The 24,527-nt window shown below is 41.2% G+C and overlaps 1 protein-coding gene across 2 annotated transcripts in view; it reads right to left on the bottom strand.

The window, feature by feature from the left end:
• The window catches only part of LOC109883906 (metal transporter CNNM2), a 72,147-nt gene extending 48,078 nt beyond the window's left edge, over positions 1 to 24,069 (bottom strand). The window contains exon 1 of one of the 2 annotated variants that reach the window (XM_031798906.1): positions 22,412 to 24,069. In XM_031798906.1, coding sequence (XP_031654766.1) covers positions 22,412 to 23,903 — 1,492 coding nt within the window. In that variant the 5' untranslated portion in view covers positions 23,904 to 24,069. The remainder of the gene's footprint in view (positions 1 to 22,411) is intronic. The other variant, XM_031798908.1, reaches the window with a different exon arrangement.
• Between the last annotated feature and the right edge of the window lie 458 nt (positions 24,070 to 24,527).

The raw sequence follows: 24,527 nt of genomic DNA, 5'->3' as shown, positions 1-24,527 counted from the left end.
AGCCAGAAGGAGCTAAGCACCAATAAAAAAGCTTTCAGTCATGGCCGCGCGCTAAGCTGTGCTGGGAATGTGGCTGTTGGGGCCAAAATAATAACCAACCAGGAACATCTCGCATGTTCTGTGCTTTTTATGTGCCTTCTCCACAGAAAATAGTCCCATGCGCGAGTCACAAACTTGGGAAAATGCAATGTCTAGACTGGAAGAAAAGACGTAGCATACATTCCTTCAACACTTTATTTAGTCTTGATACTTTTGGATACTATTAGTCTTTCGCAAAGATGGTGTGGAAGGATAGTGCTGCTTCACTGCTAAAATAGTGAGAAAGGCCCCCTCTGCTCTCAGCTGATTTCTAAAGCAGTGTCTTTTGGCCCTCCCTAGCACCCGTCCTCTGTTCAGGGTGTTTTTCCTCCTTTCCTCTAAATGGAGGAGAGAGACAGAGAGAGAGTGAGAGGGAGAGTGAGAGTGAGAGATAGAGAGAGAGAGAGAGAGAGAGAGAGAGAGAGAGAGAGAGAAAGGGAGAGACAGAGAGGGAGGGAGAGAGTGAGAGTGAGAGTGAGAGTGAGAGTGAGAGTGAGAGTGAGAGTGAGAGATAGAGAGAGAGAGATAGAGAGAGAGAGAGAGAGAGAGAGAGAGAGAGAGAGAAAGGGAGAGAGAGAGAGAGAGAGGGAGAGAGAGAGAGAGAAAGGGAGAGAGAGAGAGAGAGAGAGAGAGAGAGAGAGAGAGAGAGAGAAAGGGAGAGAGAGAGAGAGAGAGAAAGGGAGAGAGAGAGAGAGAGAGGGAGAGAGAGAGAGAGAGAGAGAAAGGGAGAGACAGAGAGGGAGGGAGAGAGTGTGTGCCTGGTGTTATCAATGAACCAGGGCCCTTGGTTCCGTCCAAAAAGTTGCAGCTTGGAAGGCGTCCACGGCAGGGCATTAGGCCGCGGTTTGTGTCGTTTGTAATTTATAACATTGAGGGGAACGGGCAGGAGGACAATATGGAGGGAGTGGAGGGAGGCGGAGGGGAGAGAGAGAAGGGGTTGCAGAATCCCAAGGCAAGGCAAGTGGCTCTGGTAAAGAGTGTGAGTATGTTTCACACAGGCTGAGGTGAAGTGCAGGTCTGTGGCTACTGCTACTCTCTGGGGAACTGGCTGACTGAATATGACTGTTCTGTGGCTGGCTGACCGAATATGACTGTTCTGTGGCTGGTTGACCGAATATGACTGTTCTGTGGCTGGCTGCTCAACTGGAACGTGAAGGAAGTCAAAAAAGTACTGGCTCTCAAATTCTGAGAAAATGTATAGTCTTTCTAGGATGAGGACAAATGCAATGTTTGGACTTTCATCTACTTTAGTTTGAATAACGGAAGTGTTTGTGTGAAGTATATTCTTATTTGATTGCATTAAAGAAGACAAGGTCAGCAAATCAAGGTGATTCCTGTGAACATCACAAAACCAACTGAGATCAGAATCAAATGTTATTCAATGTATTACAATTCCATAAAGGTGACAGTACATGATAATAATCACCACCATCATCATCATCATAACCACTATATTCATCATCATCATAACCACTATATTCATCATCATCATAACCACTATATTCATCATCATCATAACCACTATATGCATCATCATCATCATAACCACTATATTCATCATCATCATCATAACCACTATATTCATCATCATCATCATAACCACTATATTCATCATCATCATAACCACTATATTCATCATCATCATAACCACTATATTCATCATCATCATAACCACTATATGCATCATCATCATCATAACCACTATATTCATCATCATCATCATAACCACTATATTCATCATCATCATAACCACTATATTCATCATCATCATAACCATTATATTCATCATCATCATCATAACCATTATATTCATCATCATCATAACCACTATATTCATCATCATCATAACCACTATATTCATCATCATCATAACCATTATATTCATCATCATCATAACCATTATATTCATCATCATCATAACCATTATATTCATCATCATCATCATAACCACTATATTCATCATCATCATAACCATTATATTCATCATCATCATAACCATTATATTCATCATCATCATCATAACCACTATATTCATCATCATCATAACCATTATATTCATCATCATCATAACCACTATATTCATCATCATCATAACCATTATTTTCATCATCATCATAACCATTATATTCATCATCATCATCATAACCATTATATTCATCATCATCATAACCATTATATTCATCATCATCATAACCACTATATTCATCATCATCATAAACATTATATTCATCATCATCATCATAACCACTATATTCATCATCATCATAACCATTATATTCATCATCATCATAACCATTATATTCATCATCATCATAGACTTTGCCTTCTTTGATTATGATGGCGTAAAATCTAACCTGCCATAATGACAATATCTTCAAGCCTTAACCACATGGAAAACAAACACGTCCTCATCATTACTCCCAAGAGAAACATTAGGAGATGGCATAATCTAGGGCACAAAAACACACACAAAATCCCAGAGACATTTCTTTCAGGGCAGGATCAAGCCATTTGATCCGGTACTAGATCCACAATATCAAGAATCCAAAATGTAAATCCTGAAGCAGAAAACTGTACGGGTTCTGAAAACAATTGACTGGGCCGTAATGAAATCCACACAAACAATATAGCCGAGGTATGGCATAGGTTGTAAGGACAGAGGACAGAGGGGCTTGCTATTGGTCTATGAGCAAAAACAAAGCTCCAATAGTAGACCAAACACAGACTGTGTGTGTGGTACACATTGTGCAGAAACCACGTTTGCATTACAGAAATAGTAAACATCAAATGGGGGCTCGTCCGGGATGTCATTGGATTCAGAAAGCAAAAGGTTTGGGATAGACATAGGTATGTAAAAGTCTGCAAGCAGCAGTATTATCATTACTAGGGAGTCCCACCACAACAACCCTAGTACTGCTTAACTAATGACCCACTGGGTACATTCTTAGAAAAAGGGTTCCATAAGGGTTATTCGGCTGGCCCTATAGGAGAACCCTTTTTGCTTCCAGATAGAACCCTTTTGGGTTGCATGTAGTACCCTCTGTAGAAAGGGTTCAACATGCAACCCAAAAGGGTTCTACCTACAAACAATAGGGTTCTTCAAAGGGTTCTCCTATGGGGACAGCCAAAGAACCCTTTTAGGTTCTAGATAGCACCTTTTTTTCTAATAGTGTACACAGTACAAGTCAAGGTAGTCGTACATGGTGACAAACCATTGGTTAGTGGGAAGGTGGGGACCTTCCTGATGGAATGTTCTTCTCTAATTGAACCTCTAAGTCTATAAAGCCTGTTGAAGCTTTCACCCAGATTATGGTGATTTTTTTTTATCGAAACATGGGAAAGTATTCTGACCCCTTGATTCTTCCCACATTGTGTTATATTACAGCCATATTCTAAAATGGATTAAATAGTTTTTTCCCCTCATCAATCTACACACAATAACCCATAATGACAAAGCAAAAACAGTTTTTTAGAAATTGTTGCTACTTTATTAAACATTTAAAACTGAAATATCACATTTACATAAGTATTCAGACCCTTTACTCAGTACTTTGTTGAAGCACCTTCTTGGGTATGACGCTACAAGCTTGGTACAAATGTATTTGGGAATTTCTCCCATTCTTCTCTACAGAGCCTCTCAAGCTCTCTCAGGTTGGATGGGGAGCATTGCTGCACAGCTATTTCAGGTCTCTGCAGAGATGTTCAATCGGGTTCAAGTCCGGGCTCTGGCTGGGCCACTCGAGGACATTCAGAGACTTGTCCCGAAGCCACTCCTGCTTTGTCTTGGCTGTGTGCTTAGGGTCGTTGAACCTTCACCCCAGTCTGAGGTCCTGAGGGCTCTGCAGTAGGTTTCCATCAAGGATCTCTCTGTACTTTGCTCCGTTCATATTTGCCTTGATCCTGACTAGTCTCTCAGTCCCTGCCGCTGGAAAAACATCCCCACAGCATGATGCTGCCACCACCATGCTTCACCGTAGGGATGGTGCCAGGTTTCCTCCAGATGTGATGCTTGGAATTCAAGCCAAAGGGTTCAATATTGGTTTCATCAGACCAGAGAATCTTGTTTCTCATGGTCTGAGAGTCTTTAGGTGCCTTTTGGCAAACTCAAAGTGGGCTGTCATGTGCCTTTTAGTGAGGAGTGGCTTCCTTCTGTCCACTCTACCATAAAGGCCTGATTGGTGGAGTGCTGGAGGAATGGTTGTCCTTCTGGAATGTTCTCCCATCTCCACAGAGGAGCTTTAGAGCTCTGTCAGAGTGACCATCAGGTTCTTGGTCATCTCTCTGACCAAGGCCCTTCTCTCCTGATTGCTTAGTTTGTCCGGGCGGCCGGCTCTAGAAAGTGTCTTGGTGGTTCCAAACTTCTTCCATTTAAGAATGGTGGAGGCCACTGTGTTCTTGGGGACGTTCAATGCTGCAGATGTTTTTTGGTACCCTTCCCCAGATCTGTGCCACAATCCTGTCTCGGAGTTCTACGGACGATTCCTTCGACCTCATGGCTTGGTTTTTGCTCTGACATGCACTGTCAACTGTGGGACCTTAATCATGTCCAATCAATTGATTTGACCACAGGTGGCCTCCAATCAAGTTGTAGAAACATCTTAAGGGTGATCAATTGAAACAGGATGCACCTGAGCTCAATTTCGAGTCTCATAGCAAAGGGTCTGAATACTTATTTGAATAAGGTATCTGTTTTTAATTTTTAATACACTTGCAAACATTTCTAAAAACCTATTTTCACTTTGTCATTATGGGGTATTGTGTGTAGATTGAGAGGGAATGTTTATCTTGAATCCCTTTTAGAATAGGGCTGTAATGTAACAAAATGTAGAAAAAGTCAAGGGGTCTGGATACTTTCCGAAAGCACTGGAGAGAGGGCCTGCCTGTAAGGGATTGATTTTCGTAATATCATTATTTTCTCTGTACAACGGCCTATCCACCTTCTGTGGGAAGTAGGCATCCTTGATTAGCCTACATATCACCAGACTCAAAACCGCTAAAGTCACACTTCTGGGAATAACATGTGCTCAGACTTTATAATAAGCTACATTACTGGAATCCATGTCATGAGCTTGGTAAGACAAAACCAAGCTTTCTGGACCTACGGATATGAATAACAAGAGCCAAATTCCATGATGCACGTGTGGTGTGCCCAACACACTGTCATCATGACCTCACATTACCACACGACTTTGCCTTTTACAGAATTATTCGTATTAGAAGGAATTAGAACAGCTAATTGAGTTTCTGTTTCATTTTAATAGCATAATTCTTTCAATATGACATTTAGAGAAGGACATTGATCATTCAAGAGACTACAGACATAGACAGTATCATTACACTTTGCCGGTCAAAATAACTAGCTGCATCTGTGAAACGATATTTGTTCTGGCCGAGTTGTACGGAACGCTAGTAGCACTGCCATTATGCCAGCTCACTGAAATCAAAGAGTTAGCCTTACTCCGATCAGACTACAATTCCAGACTTCTCTGAGCTCATTTCAAAAGCCAACTTTAAAGTGTTCCACAGCAAAGCTACAGACATAAAAAATAAAAAAAACTGTTTCAATACCCCCGTTCACTACACAGGAACAATGTCTGATTCATGAAACGGACTCTTACAATCCCATAATAAGAATTCCATTGATGCATCAGCATCAAAAGAAATAGAATGAGCAGAAGCAGAACACGACTACTTTGAGAATCGACCACATCTTGAGGAGCTGCAACAGAGGGTGGAATCAAAAGCATTCGAGGATAAGACAACCGCGGGTTCAGTTCAGTTGGTTTGTGGCAGGGACGGTATGGCTCTGCCATGTTGCCTGCATCTACCCAGTCCTTCAGGATAAGCAGGTGAGGAGATTAGATATGCCATAACATACCTTGGTCTATTATTTCCTATCGGTGAATCTCCAGCGGGAGTACGTCACTGTTCTCAAGAGCCGGCGGAGGTGCTGTACGGACGTGCTAAAGCATTATGCTTATTTTATAACACAGCTTCTAATACAGGCCTGCCAAGTAGGACGAATTTGGAGTATCGCGCTTTCTCAACGCATGCCAAGTTTCACTGTTTATATGTGTGGATCACAAGAACAGTGGTAATACCTTATTGTGTAATTAAATACATTAAGTGACAGCTGACATATTTCAACGGAACAACAATGGAACAATACTAAAGTGCCTTCTGGGTAAGGATGGCTTTTTTAGGAAAGAGCGCAAATAATCGTGACTACACAAAATAGCGGTAAATGTATGAGTTTGCTTCTGCCCTTAATACTGTAGTACGAGAAGTCATTTAAGATGTGTTCAAACACATGAAGAAGACAAGTTGTGATACCAGATCAGACAGACTTTGCAGTCAGAAACACACTGAGGCTGGAAGCTGGCTCCATTCTCCTCAACAGTGGCACTGCTAATCAGTTTTCAAGGTCCAATGCAGACATGTTTTTTTTCATCTCAATATCAAATGATTTCTGTCTAACAACTAAGCACCTTACTGTAAGAGATTTCCATTGAAATGGGCAAAAGTCTTTCAAGAAAGAATTTTGCTAGGACTGTCTGGGAGTGGTCTGAGCGGGGAGGGGAAAACTAGCTGTTATTGGCAGAGAGGTTTGGAACTATCTTTCTTATTGGTCTTTTAACCAATTTACCGCATGGTGATGTCACCAGGCAGGTCAAAACTCCCTCCCCTAGAACAGGATGACATTTCAGGCGGTCTATTGAAACAGCTCTACGACTAAAAGGGCATTATCATCATTTTCAAAATGTCACAGTATTATTCCAACCTCAAAGCGTGGAAATATATATAAAACACAGGAAAATCTAGTTTCTGACTGTACCTGGCCTTTAAAAAGTCTACTCCATGTTATACTAGAATTTGAGGAATGTAGGCCATTTGAAAAGCCTGGCTTTGAACACAACCGGCTCAAACAAACTGATCACAGAAGTGTATTTATTCTCAACAGACCTGGGTTCAATTGAGTAGTCACAATAACTGCAAACCGTGCCAATCTGGCACTCCAGGCAGCCTAAAGAAAACACTCAAAGTACTAAAACAACAAAAAGTATTTGATCCGAAGTCTCAGAACTACTTCAAACCGATCATCTGGCTACAGTACGTTCTACGCTTTCGTTGAACACGTCAAGCTTGCCAAAACATGCCTAGTTTGAGTTGCATTCAACACAAAACGGAGGTAAAATGAACTCTTGTTTAGTGAGACAAGAGCGACTAAAACCGAGACAACCAATCCACATTAAGGTGAAGCATGTAATCAATAGATAAAGTATAGAGTCTTGAAGGAAAAGTCACGCTGTGTTCAAAGGGGTATCCCTCACCAGGAGCCATTCCTGTCCAACTGCCAACATGACGCCATTTAATCCCACCTCTTATTTTGCCATTATAAATAAGCACAAGAACTGTAACCAGGTCAACAAACGCTCAAGCACAGCTTTATTTGCTGCCGAGAATTGAAAACCACTTTTGTGAAACGATATGAATTCGAAAAGCGTCCGCTGAAGCAATGTCCCTGAAAGTGTTAAAATACTTCAATATCAACTAGGTTAGTTTCACTTTAAGACAAAAAGGAAGGAGAAAGGCGGCTGTGGAGGCTGCTGAATCTGAATGAAGCATAGATTGGCCTATATTGCAGGAAAGGGGAGAACTAGTTCAATACCTGCCAGGGCTCATGTAGCCACTAGTACACTGTTAAAATGAAGTGCTTTATAATACCAGAAATTAGTGGAAACTGTGCTGCCACCAACTCAAAGGAGACGAAACCTGAACTTTTCTGGGGTACTGAAACACATCAACCTGAGATGTTATGAAACATGACACAATGTGTTGTAACACCAATTGGTTGAAAACACTATTTTGATGTTTCAAGTTCTGTTTAGTGCAGAATTCTGGCAGGCATGGGGGTTACATTACATCAAACATTGCAGGATACTGTATTTGCCTCTACTGTAAAAAGTTGTAAATGTGGGAATGTGCCGTCTCATCATTGAACGTGATTTGGCCTTTGATATCCGTTCATTATTATCCATTACACCTCATTATTATCCATTACACCTCATTATTATCCATTACACCTCATTATTATCCATTACACCTCATTATTATCCATTACACCTCATTATTATCCATTACACCTCATAACAAGTTGCTTCATACTAATATAGAAGTATACATTTCTCTCTTCAAACATGCATACAACATTGTGTAAATGTAACGGCGTTCTTCGTTTGTCGAAAGAGAGTCGGACCGAAATGCAGCGTGGTGGTTACTCATGTCTTTAATGAAGAAAAGTGACGATACATGAAATAACTATAATAAATACAAAACAACAAACGGAACGTGAAACCTAATTACAGCCTGTCTGGTGAAACTACACAGAGACAGGAACAATCACCCACGAAAGACAAAGCGAAACTCAGGCTACCTAAATACGGTTCCCAATCAGAGGCAACGAGAATCACCTGACAGCTGATTGAGAACCGCCTCAGGCAGCCAAGCCTATACAACACCCCTAATCAGCCGCGATCCCAAATACTACAAACCCCAATACGAAATACAATAACATAAACCCCTGTCACACCCTGGCCTGACCAAATATATAACGAAAACACAAAATACAATGACCAAGGCGTGACAGAACCCCCCCCCCAAGGTGCGGACTCCCGGACGCACCTCAAAACCATAGGGAGGGTCCGGGTGGGCGTCTGTCCATGGTGGCGGCTCCGGCTCGGGACGTGGACCCCACTCCATAAATGTCATAGTTCCTCCCCTTCGCGTCATGGGATAATCCACCCTCGCCGCCGACCATGGCCTAATAGTCCTCACCCAGAACCCCACAGAACTGAGGAGTAGCTCGTGACTGAGGGGCATCTCGGGACTGAGGGACAGCTTGGGACTGAGGGGCAGCTCGGGACTGAGGGGCAGCTCGGGACTGAGGGGCAGCTCGGGACTGAGGGGCAACTCGGGACTGAGGGGCAACTCGGGACTGAGGGGCAGCTCGGGACTGAGGCAGCTCGGGACTGAGGGGCAGCTCGGAACTGAGGGGCAGCCCGGAACTGAGGGGCAGCCCGGAACAGAGGGGAAGCCCAGTACTGAGAGGAAGCCCAGTACTGAGAGGAAGCCCAGTACTGAGATGAAGCCCAGTACTGAGATGAAGCTCAGGTAGGTAGTAGGCTCCGGTAGATCCTGGCTGGCTGGCGGATCTGGAAGATTCAGGTTGACTAGCAGATCTGGAAGATTCTGGTTGACTAGCAGATCTGGAAGATTCTGGTTGACTGGCGGATCTAGCTGCTCTATGCAGACTGACAGCTCTGACTGCTCCATGCAGACTGACAGCTCCTTGCAGACTGGCAGCTCTTTGCAGACTGACAGCTCTGACTGCTCCATGCAGGCTGACAGCTCCTTGCAGACAGACAGCTCCTTGCAGACTGACCGCTCCTTGCAGACTGACAGATCCCTGCAGACTGGCAGCTCCTTGCAGACTGACAGCTCTGACTGCTCCATGCAGGCTGACAGCTCCTTGCAGACTGACAGCTCCTTGCAGACTGGCAGCTCCTTGCAGACTGGCAGCTCCTTGCAGACTGGCAGCTCCTTGCAGACTGGCAGCTCCTTGCAGACTGGCAGCTCCCTGCAGACTGGCAGCTCCTTGCAGACTGGCAGCTCCTTGCAGACTGGCAGCTCCTTGCAGACTGGCAGCTCCTTCCAGACTGACAGCTCTGGCTGCTTCATGCAGACTGACAGCTCTGACTGCTCCATGCAGGCTGACAGCTCCTTGCAGACTGACAGCTCCTTGCAGACTGGCAGCTCCTTGCAGACTGGCAGCTCCTTGCAGACTGACAGCTCCCTGCAGACTGGCAGCTCCTTGCAGACTGACAGAACTCTGCAGACTGGCAGCTCAGGCTGCTTCAAACAGGCAGGAGGCTCCGGCAGCGCAGGAGAGGAGGAAAACGCTGGCTGCGCTGAACAGGCGGGAGACTCCGACAGAGCAGGAGAGGCGAGGCGCACTGTAGGCCTGATGCGTGGTGCGGGCACTGGTGATACTGGAGCGAGGACACGCACAGGAAGCCTGGTGCGGGGAGCTGCTACCGGAGGACTGGTGTGTGGAGGTGGCACAGGATGTGCAAGGCTAGGGATGTGTACAGGAGTCCTGGTGCGTGAGGCTGGCACCAACTTCACCAGCCAACTAACACGCACCTCAGGACGAGTATGGAGCGCTAACTCAGGTGCCATCAAATCCCCGACACGATCCGTCGGACGAATATGGTATCTATAGCACCAAGCTAGCAACTCCCTCATTACTCTCCACTCCACTTTCCCCATTAACTCCTTCACAGTCTCTGCTTCGCTCACCTCTAACACCGGCTCTGGTTCTGGTCTCCTCCTTGGCTCCTCACGTTAAACAAGGAGAGTTGGCTCAGGTCCATCTCCTGACTCAGCCACTCTCCCTCTGAGCCCCCCCCAATAAATTTTTGGGGGTGACTCTCGGGTTTCGCTCTGCGCTGCCGTGTCTGTTTCTCCAACTCCATTCGCCTATAGCCTTCTTCGCACTGCTCTAGCGAATCCCATGCGGGCTCCTGCACTCTCTCTGGGTCGGCCGCCCACCTGTCGATTTCTTCTCACTTCGTATACTCCATGCCATTGCTGTCCATAACGTCCTCCTTTCGCTTTTCCTGCCTGTTACCACGCCGCTCGGTCCGTATGTGGTGGGTGATTCTGTAACGGCGTTCTTCGTTTGTCGAAAGAGAGTCGGACCGAAATGCAGCGTGGTGGTTACTCATGTCTTTAATGAAGAAAAGTGACGATACATGAAATAACTATAATAAATACAAAACAACAAACGGAACGTGAAACCTAATTACAGCCTATCTGGTGAACACTACACAGAGACAGGAACAATCACCCACGAAAGACAAAGCGAAACTCAGGCTACCTAAATACGGTTCCCAATCAGAGGCAACGAGAATCACCTGACTGCTGATTGAGAACCGCCTCAGGCAGCCAAGCCTATACAACACCCCTAATCAGCCGCGATCCCAAATACTACAAACCCCAATACGAAATACAATAACATAAACCCCTGTCACACCCTGGCCTGACCAAATATATAACGAAAACACAAAATACAATGACCAAGGCGTGACAGTAAAATAATCCTAAAATCTAAAATGTTGAATTACCCACAATCCTCTAAAAACTGAGCCACGTGGGAAGATAGGAAATGCAAGAACATACTTCTGATTAGTTAAATAAATACATTTTCTCTATCTTTGGTTATCCTCATATGAAATATCTTACATTTTGAGAAACATTAAGTTGGATTGAGTTGTTTCAATGATTTGTTAATTTAATTGACCCATAAAATGTAAGAATAGCATTTTATGGTTCAATTAAACTAACAAATCATTGAAACAACTCAATATTAGGAAGGTGTTCCTAATGTTAGGTATACTCAGTTTAGTCTGCAAAAAAATATATATTTTGTGTGTTTTGATGCTGCTTTTTACATGCACTGAAAACCCCCAAAAGTGTTTTCACAACACTAGCTTAAAAACACCCAAATTTAAATATAAGAACCACTTTGGGTGTTTCAGAGTGCTTTTATTCTGTTTTAAAACATTATCTGTGTATTCATTACACAATCATCGTGTTTCGAGTCATTCTGTTTTTACAGTGTAGTCTACACTAGAGGCCTCTTTCTCAACCCCAATCAAGCACATACAGCACATAGTATTCTAGTTATATGTGAGACAGAAACAGGCACGAGTGGAATGGAGCAGAACTGGAAAACGAGGAATGACACTTTCGAGGAACGATGGCGATGCGCTGCTTAGTTTGAACGACAGCTGTCCTTCCCACCTGCAGTGGCTGGCACTGGGCCAAGTTATACTGTCCAAGGTTATGGAGTTCAGGGAGGGATAAGATTAAAATCAACCCTCTCTGTCTGTGTGTGTGTGTGTGTGTGTGTGTGTGTGTGTGTGTGTGTGTGTGTGTGTGTGTGTGTGTGTGTGTGTGTGTGTGTGTGTGTGTGTGTGTGTGTGTGTGTGTGTGTGTGTGTGTGTGTGTGTGTGTGTGTGTGCGTGTGTGTGCGTGTGTGCGTGTGTGCATGTGTGTGTGTGCGTGTGTGTGTGTGTGTGTGTGTGCGTGTGTGCATGTGTGTGTGTGTGTGTGTGTGTGTGCATGTGATTCAAAACACAAGCAGAAGGCGAACCTCAATCGACCTTTTTAAATATGTCATGTGTCTATGAAATATGCCAACATAATACTAGTAAAACTTAAAGGGGCTGCAACAAAGTGGGTGCAACAAGTGAGTGACATTAATTTGTTCAAAAAACAAGACTGGACGTGAGTGTGATTGGCCCCATTCTGTGTGTGCTACTTGGGTTCATCCCAAAGGGAACACGTTGACCCACTCATTAACACACTACTCCTGCTGCTTGACCACCTAATCTCCTGTATGGCTAGTAGTCTCTAATTGTCGCTAATTGTCACTGTCAATACTAGTCGCTAATTGTCACGAATTGTTGCAATCCGACAGAAACTAACAAAGGGGTTCAGAAGTTTCCAAGGGGTTGTCTGTCTCGATTTAAAGGTCTAGGATGACGATAGTGGCTTAGGTCAAGCCACCAACCTGAACCTTAGCATGGGGGCATAGTATTAAGAACTGCCGCCACAGTTTTTTTTCAGGTGGAAGCTGGTTTACTTCACAGTTGCAGTGCAGAAAGTGAAAGCCTCCTCTTCAACCACAAACAGAGCCAGCAAGAAACGGCTAATTCAGAATCCTCAAAAACCTGAGTTCAAAAGTCAAACTAATTACGCTTTTTGTGTGCTTTACACTGAGTATACCAAACATTAGGAACACCTTCCTAAGATTGTGTTGCACCCCCCACACCCCCGCCCTCAGAACACCTCAATACGTTGAGGCATGGACTCTACAAGGTGTCAAAAGCGTTCCACAGGGATGCTGACCCATGTTGACTCCAATGCTTCCCACAGTTCGGTCAAATTGGCTGGATGTCCTCTGGATGGCGGACCGTTCTTGATACACAAGGGAAACGGTTGAGCGTGGAAAAACCCAGCAACAGTGGAGTTCTTGACACAAACCAGTGCACCTGGCACCTACTACCATACCCCATTCAAAGGCATTTGAACCTTTTGTCTTGCCCATTCACCCTCTGAATGGCACACATACACAATCCATATCTCAATTGTCTCAAGGCTTAAAAATCATATTTTAACCTGTCTCCTCCCTTTCACATACACTGACTGAAGTGGATATAACAAGTGACATCCATAAGGGATCATAGCTTTCACCTGGATTCACCTGGTCAGTCTGTCATGGAAAGAGCAGGTGTTCTAAATGTTTTTTCCACTCAGTGTATCTCTAAAGTACGTAGCTGTTGGAGCAGATGTGGCGGGAGGCTTTTTTCTTTCGTTCTTCAACCCAACTTCAGACGGCTGTGCAGCAACCAGCTCCACAAGAGGCAGTCAAATTAATTAACACTGACTTACAATACAAAGCACTTTGAACCGAGTGTGGTGCCGTGACTAGAGGCAGATTGACGAGAAACTTTGACCTCCCTTCCTCAGGATTTACAACCGCTCCAGAGGTTGGACGGAAGGAAGGCGAGTTCCCTCTGGAGCAGAGCCAAGAACAGGAACCCAAAGACCATACTGGCACCTGGCCTCGTTGCCTTGCTGGGAGGCTGGAACCTGGAGGACTAGGGTTTAGTCTGACGTACCTTACCTATATGTACAATCTACAAAAAGGTTTTATCTAGAGCTTTAAAACGGCAATATATAACCAAATATACAAACAAATTCACACAGAAATTGGAGTTATAGATCTGTCATTCTCATTGAAAGCAAGTCTAAGAAGTGACAGATCTGTTCTATGGGGCGCAATTTCTATGCTTCCAGTTCTTAAAGATGCACAATGCAGAAATCGCTCCGCCATTTCCTGGTTGCTAAAAGTCTAATAGGTCGCCTAATTTCAGTTTGTGACAAAACAAGCAAGAATCGCGTAGAGAATCACTGTACCCTCTAAACCATCTAAACCGCTGTGAAATATATTTTCCATAAGCAAAAATATAGCATTTTCAGCTGTGTGAAGCTGGAGTTTAAAACTGAAGCTGTGGTGGTAGATAATGGGGGTTTTACAGGTCATGTTCTGGGATCACTGATGATGTCTAAAGGACTGGCCATAGGTCAGCAATATCCTACAATACATAAGATTATCAATGCAGCTGCTGTTCTGTTCTGACCACCTTCTAGTCTGCTAATCATATCCAATCAAACCTCATTTGAAGTAATCACACCATGGTTTCTGTAAAGATTTTCAACACTGACAGAAACCTTCAAATGAATGTGACCAAATTAATGAATATGCATAATATGTAACATATTATACATTAGCCTTCGAACAAGGCTTCAAACAAGGCTACTATGACAAGCACAGTTATTTTTTCCATTCATTTCCTTCTCATTAACCGGACTTTACAATAAACCAAAACAAACACTGTAGCGATTGAATAATTAATATAAAATGCCTAATTGATATTATTTCAGGGAAAGTTCAGGGAGTTCAGGGAAATCATAGTCATATTGACTAGATGAACATGGTCACAACCAGTCTTAAAGTTAAGTATGTATGATAGGCCACAAAGTGTAAGTAGTCTTCTTCAAGCCTCGTAATGATGTAACAACCGTAATGATATAAAAACTTAATGATGTAAAAACCATAATGATGTAACAACCGTAATGATGTAAAAACCATAATGATGTAACAACCATAATGATGTAACAACCATAATGATGTAACAACCATAATGATGTAACAACCATAATGATGTAACAACCATAATGATGTAACAACCATAATGATATAACAACTTAATGATGTAACAACCATAATGATGTAACAACCATAATGATATAAAAACTTAATGATGTAACAACCATAATGATATAAAAACTTAATGATGTAACAACCATAATGATGTAACAACCATAATGATATAAAAACTTAATGATGTAACTACCATAATGATGTAACAACCATAATGATGTAACAACCATAATGATGTAACAACCATAATGATGTAAAAACTTAATGATGTAACAACCATAATGATGTAAAAACCATAATGATATAAAAACTTAATGATGTAACAACCATAATGATGTAACAACCATAATGATGTAACAACCGTAATGATGTAACAACCGTAATGATGTAACAACCATAATGATGTAACAACCGTAATGATGTAACAACCATAATGATGTAACAACCGTAATGATGTAACAACCATAATGATGTAACAACCATAATGATGTAACAACCATAATGATGTAACAACCATAATGATGTAACAACCATAATGATGTAACAACCATAATGATGTAACAACCGTAATGATGTAACAACCATAATGATGTAACAACCGTAATGATGTAACAACCATAATGATGTAACAACCATAATGATGTAACAACCATAATGATGTAACAACCGTAATGGTGTAACAACCATAATGATGTAACAACCATAATGATGTAACAACCGTAATGATGTAACAACCATAATGATGTAACAACCATAATGATATAAAAACTTAATGATGTAACAACCATAATGATGTAACAACCATAATGATATAAAAACTTAATGATGTAACTACCATAATGATGTAACAACCATAATGATGTAAAAACCGTAATGATGTAACAACCGTAATCATATAACAACCGTAATGATGTAACAACCGTAATGATACAACAAACATAATGATGTAACAGCCGTAATAATGTAACAACCATAATGATGTAACAACCATAATGGTGTAACAACAGTAATGATGTAACAACCGTAATGATGTAACAACCGTAATGGTGTAAAAAATGTAATGATATGACAAACGTAATGATGTAACAACCGTAATGATGTAACAACCGTAATGATGTAACAGCCGTAATGATGTAACAACTGTAGTGATATCACAACCGTAATGATGTGACAACCATAATGATGTAACAACCATAATGATGTAACAACCGTAATGATGTAACAACCGTAATGATGTAACAACCGTAATGATGTAACAACCATAATGATGTAACAACAATAATGATTTAAAACCGTAATGATGTAACAACCGTAATGATGTAACAACCGTGATGGTGTAAAAAATGTAATGATATAACAAACGTAATGATGTAACAACCGTAATGATGTAACAACCGTAGTCATATCACAACCGTAATGATGTAACAACCATAATGATGTAACAACCATAATGATGTAACAAACGTAATGATGTAACAACCGTAATGATGTAACAACCATAATGATGTAACAACCGTAATGATGTAACAACCGTAATGATGTCAAAACCGTAATGGTGTAAAAAATGTAATGGTGTAACAACTGTAATGATGTAACAACAATAATGATGTAACAACCGTAATGATGTAACAACCGTAATGATGTAACAACCGTGATGATGTAACAACCATAATGATGTAACAACCATAATGATGTAACAACTGTAATGATGTAACAACCGTAATGATGTAACAACCATAATGATGTAAAAACATAATGGTGTAACAACAATAATGATGTAACAACTGTAATGATGTAACAACCGTAATGATGTAACAACCATAATGATGTAAAAACCGTAATGGTGTAAAAAATGTAATGGTGTAACAACTGTAATGATGTAACAACCGTAATGATGTAACAACCATAATGATGTAAAAAATGTAATGATGTAACAACCGCAATGATGTAACAACCATAATGATGTAAAAAATGTAATGATGTAACAACCATAATGATGTAAAAACATAATGGTGTAACAACAATAATGATGTAAAACCGTAATGGTGTAAAAAATGTAATGATGTAACAACTGTAATGATGTAACAACCGTAATGATGTAACAACCATAATGATGTAAAAACCATAATGGTGTAAAAAATGTAATGATGTAACAACCGTAATGAAGTAACAACCATAATAATATAACAACCGTAGTGATGTAACAACCGTAATGATGTAAAAAATTTACTGATGTAACAACCGTAGTGATGTAACAACCGTAATGATGTAATAAATGTAATGATATAACAACCGTAGTGATATAAAAAATGTAATGATATAACAACCGTAGTGATGTAACAACCGTAATGATGTAACAACCATAGTGATGTAACAACCATAATGATGTAAAAACCGTAATGATGTAAAAAACTGAATTATTAAACAACCGTAATGATGTAACAACCATAATGATGTAACAACCGTAATGATGTAACAACCATAATGAAGTAAAAAATGTACTGATGTAACAACCGTAGTAATGTAAAAAATGTACTGATGTACCAACCGTAGTAATGTAACAACCGTAATGATGTAAAAAATGTACTGATGTAACAACCGTAGTAATGTAAGAACCGTAATGATGTAAAAATTAATGATATAACAACCGTAGTGATGTAAAAAAAGTAATGATATAACAACCATAGTGATGTAACAACCGTAATGATGTAACAACCATAATGATGTAAAAACCGTAATGATGTAACAACCGTAGTGATGTAACAAACATAATGATGTAAAAAGTGTAATGATGTAACAACCGTAATGATGTAAAAAACGTAATGATGTAAAAAACGTAATTATTAAACAACCGTAATGATGTAACAACTGTAATGATGTAACAACCGTAATGATGTAACAACCGTAATGATGTAACAACCGTACTGATTTAGCAACTGTAATGTTGTAACAACCGTAATGATGTAACAACCGTAATGATGAACAACCGTAATGATGTAACAACCGTAATGATGTAACAACCGTACTGATGTAACAACCGTAATGTTGTAACAACCGTAATGATGTAAAAAACGTAATTATTAAACAACCGTAATGATGTAACAACTGTAATGATGTAACAACCGTAATGATGTAACAACCGTAATGATGTAACAACCGTAATGACATAGCAACCGTAATGTTGTAACAACCGTAATGATGTAACAACCGTAATGATGTAACAACCGTAATGATGTAACAACCGTAATGACGTAGCAACCGTAATGACGTAACAACCCTAATGATGTAACAACCGTAATGGGGTAACAACCGTAATGATGTAACAACCGTAATGTTGTAACAACCGTAATGATGTAACAACCGTAATGATGTAACAAACGTAATGATGTAACAACCGTAATGATGTAACAACCGTAATGATGTAACAAACGTAATGATGTAACAACCGTAATGATGTAACAACCGTAATGATATAACAACCGTAATGATGTAACAACCGTAATGATGTAACAACCATAATGATGTAACAACCGTAATGACATAGCACCCGTAATGTTGTAACAACCGTAATGATGTAACAACCGTAATGATGTAACAACCGTAATGATGTAACAACCGTAATGACATAGCAACCGTAATGTTGTAACAACCGTAATGATGTAACAACCGTAATGATGTAACAACCGTAATGATGTAACAACCGTAATGATGTAACAACCGTAATGATGTAACAAACATAATGATGTAACAACCGTATTGATGTAACAACCGTAATGATGTAACAACCGTAATGATATAACAACCGTAATGATGTTACAACCGTAATGATGTAACAACCGTAATGACGTAGCAACTGCAATGACGTAACAACCGTAATGATGTAACAACCGTAATGATGTAACAACCGTAATGTTGTAACAACCGTAATGATGTAACAACCGTAATGATGTAACAAACGTAATGATGTAACAACCATAATGATGTAACAACCGTAATGATATAACAACCGTAATGATGTAACAACCGTAATGATGTAACAACCGTAATGACGTAGCAACCGTAATGATGTAACAACCATAATGATGTAAAAAATGTAATGATGTAACAACCGTAATGATGTAACAACCATAATGATGTAAAAAATTAATGATATAACAACCATAATGATGTAAAAACATAATGGTGTAACAACAATAATGATGTAACAACCGTAATGATGTAACAGCCATAATGATGTAAAAACCGTAATGGTGTAAAAAATGTAATGATGTAACAACTGTAATGATGTAACAACCGTAATGATGTAACAACCATAATGATGTAAAAACCATAATGGTGTAAAAAAAATTATGATGTAACAACCGTAATGAAGTAACAACCATAATGATATAACAACCGTAGTGATGTAACAACCGTAATGATGTAAAAAATTTACTGATATAACAACCGTAGTGATATAAAAAATGTAATGATATAACAACCGTAGTGATGTAACAACCGTAATGATGTAACAACCATAGTGATGTAACAACCATAATGATGTAAAAACCGTAATGATGTAAAAAACGGAATTATTAAACAACCGTAATGATGTAACAACCATAATGATGTAACAACCGTAATGATGTAACAACCATAATGAAGTAAAAAATGTACTGATGTAACAACAGTAGTAATGTAAAAAATTTACTGATGTACCAACCGTAGTAATGTAACAACCGTAATGATGTAAAAAATGTACTGATGTAACAACCGTAGTAATGTAAGAACCGTAATGATGTAAAAAAATTCATGATATAACAACCGTAGTGATGTAAAAAAAGTAATGATATAACAACCATAGTGATGTAACAACCGTAATGATGTAACAACCATAATGATGTAACAACCATAATGATGTAAAAACCGTAATGATGTAACAACCGTAATGATGTAACAAACATAATGACGTAAAAAGTGTAATGATGTAACAACCGTAATGATGTAAAAAACGTAATGATGTAAAAAACGTAATTATTAAACAACCGTAATGATGTAACAACTGTAATGATGTAACAACCGTAATGATGTAACAACCGTAATGATGTAACAACTGTAATGACATAGCAACCGTAATGTTGTAACAACCGTAATGATGTAACAACCGTAATGATGAACAACCGTAATGATGTAACAACCGTAATGATGTAACAACCGTACTGATGTAACAACCGTAATGTTGTAACAACCGTAATGATGTAAAAAACGTAATTATTAAACAACCGTAATGATGTAACAACTGTAATGATGTAACAACCGTAATGATGTAACAACCGTAATGATGTAACAACCGTAATGATGTAACAACCGTATTGATGTAACAACCATAATGATGTAACAACCGTAATGATATAACAACCGTAATGATGTAACAACCGTAATGATGTAACAACCGTAATGACGTAGCAACCGTAATGACGTAACAACCCTAATGATGTAACAACCGTAATGAGGTAACAACCGTAATGATGTAACAACCGTAATGTTGTAACAACCGTAATGTTGTAACAACCGTAATGATGTAACAACCGTAATGATGTAACAAACGTAATGATGTAACAACCGTAATGATGTAACAACCGTAATGATGTAACAAACGTAATGAGGTAACAACCGTATTGATGTAACAACCGTAATGATGTAACAACCGTAATGATATAACAACCGTAATGATGTAACAACCGTAATGATGTAACAACCATAATGATGTAACAACCGTAATGACATAGCAACCGTAATGTTGTAACAACCGTAATGATGTAACAACCGTAATGATGTAACAACCGTAATGATGTAACAACCGTAATGACATAGCAACCGTAATGTTGTAACAACCGTAATGACGTAGCAACCGTAATGATGTAACAACCATAATGATGTAACAACCGTAATGATGTAACAACCGTAATGTTGTAACAACCGTAATGATGTAACAACCGTAATGATGTAACAACCGTAATGACGTAACAACCGTGTGCACAGAAGCTGCCTGATCAAAATGTATATCGTTCCTGCTATCAACAGACAGGTGTGATTGTCAGTGTTAGACAGTGACGAAACCAAAACGCACCTTAAAATGAAAACTTTACAAATAGAGTAACTATGTCATAAAGTGTAACTCTGTGGGTGTTAAGAGAGAGGAGATATTCATTATTCACACGACTGCATTCCAGTGGGCAGGACGAAGGGAGTTAAACACCACCATCATTCAGAGGCAATGCACACAACTTAGAGTAGGGAGAGGAGGGGATTTAAGCAGGTTCTCAAACAAGATGCCCCCACCTGATAACCTTAGCACTGACACGGTTGTACCATTCCCATGAATGAATTTCCTAATGCAAGTCACAAACCACAGAGGGGGAGAGAGGTGGAGAGAGAGAGAGAGAGAGAGCGAGAGAGAGAAGGAGAGAGAGAGAGAGAGAGAGAAGGAGAAGGAGAGAAGGAGAGAGAGAGAGAGAGAGAGAGAGAGAGAGAGAGAGAGCGAGAGAGAGAGAGAGAGAGAGAGAGAGAGAGAGAGGAGAGAGAGAGAGAGGGAGAGAGAGAGAGAGAGAGAGAGAGAGAGAGAGAGAGAGAGGAGAGAGAGGAGAGAGAGAGAGAGAGAGCTAGAGAGAAAGAGAGAGTGGGAGGGGAACCGTGTGAACATTAACGAGGAATGGAAGTGATGGTGAAAGATAACATGAACATTCCCCCTCCCCAGCTTTTCTTTGCAGGAAATGACCCAAGAGGTGACAACAAATATGCCCTTACATCTCTGACAAGGAATGTCAGCCAGCTACTTTAGGATACCATTCCTCCCCACCTCACATCGCCTCTTTTCTTTTTATTGTATCTGGGATCTTTTGTGACACCCTTCCTGATGGAGCAACAGGCCATAGCAGGCCATCCGTGCTATGAGGTCATTCACGTGTCTCAGTCAAGTTTTAAATGACAGTAACCTGTTATTAGACAGTAAGACACACATTACTTGACCATTTTCCAGGGGGAAATGGTCTTCGAGCTCTCTATGATGTCATAGTATTATCATAGTAGGAGATCTGATCTGGATATTATTATGTCAAGTGTGTGACATTATACGTACAGTCAAGGAACTGGGACAGTGTTGTTCCCAGAGGCAAATACCCCCTGATTGAAGGTTGTGATGTTTTCCCTAACTATAAAATGCCATAAATATGTTGATATGAATAGAAATCTACAGTGGAGATGTAATAGGGTGAATTGACTGCTTACTAATGAGTAGCAACACGTGTCTCTCTAGGTTATTATATCATCGGTCTGTGTTCCGATGAAACGCCATTCTCACATTTGCAATGAATCCCTAGACCATAGACATGCCAAATGAAAGCCAATGATGGAACAGTCATCCCACATTTAGCTTGAAATGGCATGATCATTTGATTGACAGGGTACAGTCGGGCCAATAGAAATGAAACCCCCCCTCACCTTTCTTGAACTCCTCCAGCATGGCATCCAGCCTGGTGTCATTGAACACAAAATGCAGCTGATGGCTGTAAAACTTAGTGATGGTTTTCAGCGGCGTAGAATCATCTGGGTCGACAAACGCCAGGTCCTTCACGAACAATAGATCCACAATGTTGGACCTCTCGCCCTCGAACACGGGGATGCGCGTGTAGCCGCTCTCCATAATTTCAGACATGGTGTTGAAGTCGAGGATAGCATCACCTGGAATCATAAAACAATCTCTTAGCGGGGTCATCACGTCCTCCACAGTCTTAGTCCGTAGTTCCAAGGCGCCCTGAATGATGTTCAACTCCTCTTTGACCAGATCATTGTAAGGATCCGTGACTCTGAGCATCTCCAAAAGCTTCTCGCGGTTGTACACAGTGCCTATCTCTTGGCCCAAAAGGTAATCTAGAAGTTTGCTCACTGGGTATGAAGCAGGGAAGGTGAGCAGCATGAAAAACTTGGTGAGGAATATGGTGTTGGCTCCAACGGCAAGGCCATGTCTTGAGCATATGGCTTGAGGGACAATCTCTCCAAAGATGACAATTCCAATAGTTGACATCACCACAGCTATCAGCCCAGAACCTGCAATATCATCAAATAAGATAGTTAGAGTTGTATTGACGAGCACGTTGCCTAGGAGAAGTGAGCAAAGCAGGTAATTCCCTTGGCTCCTAACTGGCTCTATCTTTTTGGCATAATTCTTCTCCATCTCTGTGCCACAATTCTGAACTATTTGGAGCTCCATTGGGTCCAGTGCCATCAGTCCCAAGTTCAACCCGCTGAACATGCCTGACAGACACAGCAACATGGAAATAAAGATGACTTGAAGCCAGAAGGGGAGCAGAAACCTCTTCTCCTCCACAACTATCACTTTCGTGTCATCTCCGTCGTGGTAAATCCAGGTGTTTTCGGTCCATGGGTCGTGCAGGCCGGCGGCGTGATGGGCAGGTGTCGAGGTGGCGATGCACAGGTAATACGATTTACTCCTCTCGGTTTTTCGAAGGGGTTTGACCTCGATTTCAACTACTCCCGACGTCCTGCGACATAGAATGATGTTGGGCAAGATGATTATATCCGAGGTCCTAATACCGCAGGGATGCGCGGATGTATCCTCTTTGCTCCCGTTGTCCCCCGATAAACTGTCGATGTCCCCGACTGGTCGGATCTGCTCGTGTTCCGTAAATGCAATTTTGGACCAGGTCTCGTTGTTTATGTTTTGCCCGTAGACCCTCAATTTGACACGAGACCGTTCACTCACCCGTAGATAGCCCCTATCCATAAAGGAAATGTCGTCCGTGTCCTCCAACCGGAGCCCGATGATAACCGTGTCCGACTCTACCCCGCCTTCCTTGCCACTTGTCGAGGTGACCAAACAACCGCTGACAGTTAAGAAAATCATCGTCAGAGCTCGAACCCGGCTAAGTGACGCCATTTTTGCAGAGGGTACTGGGGCCGAAGGCTCAGCCATGTTGATAATGGGTAACCTCCTGAATGAAAAGGGCTTTTAAAAATCAGAGCCAATCGGAGTCCGCCTTCATCTCCACCGGGGGTCGCCGTGATTTGTGCAGCATCGGGGACCCAAGCGCTTGGTTCCACTACGAGTCCGAAACTGATTACTCCTAGAGCGAACTCGTGCCTCCCCTGATGTCCCGGAGACAGACGACCGTGGCACCCAATCCAGTGCGGGAGTTGGACGGGGGCGGAGTTTTCGCCGCAGCTCCAACGAATGAAATTCCAAAACAAGCGCACCTCGCCCAAGACACTTTCCTCGTGACTTTTTCAGATGGATTTCAGAGGCAACCAATAAATAATGAATTGGTGGATAGATCCATAATATTTGATTAATCTGGGGGGAGTGAATGGTGCGTCATTATGCAATGTTCTCTCCATTGGAGGGGTGAGCGAGAGGTAGAGGGAGAGAGTTGTTTCAGCGGTCTGAATGGAAGGCATGCTTTTAGGCTATGTGACATTCTTTATGCATTTTAGATTAGTTCCTTAAGATGACCAAACAAGCAGTCACAATGCATTTTATAGCTTAGGGTATGGTATGTCTTGTATGCTATTTAAAGATGATCTGCAAATCCTAATTGTA

The sequence above is a fragment of the Oncorhynchus kisutch genome, linkage group LG20 (genome assembly GCF_002021735.2).
Source record: "Oncorhynchus kisutch isolate 150728-3 linkage group LG20, Okis_V2, whole genome shotgun sequence".
Classification (NCBI taxonomy): Eukaryota; Metazoa; Chordata; class Actinopteri; order Salmoniformes; family Salmonidae; genus Oncorhynchus; species Oncorhynchus kisutch.
This window is presented reverse-complemented; position numbering and strand designations above follow the sequence as displayed.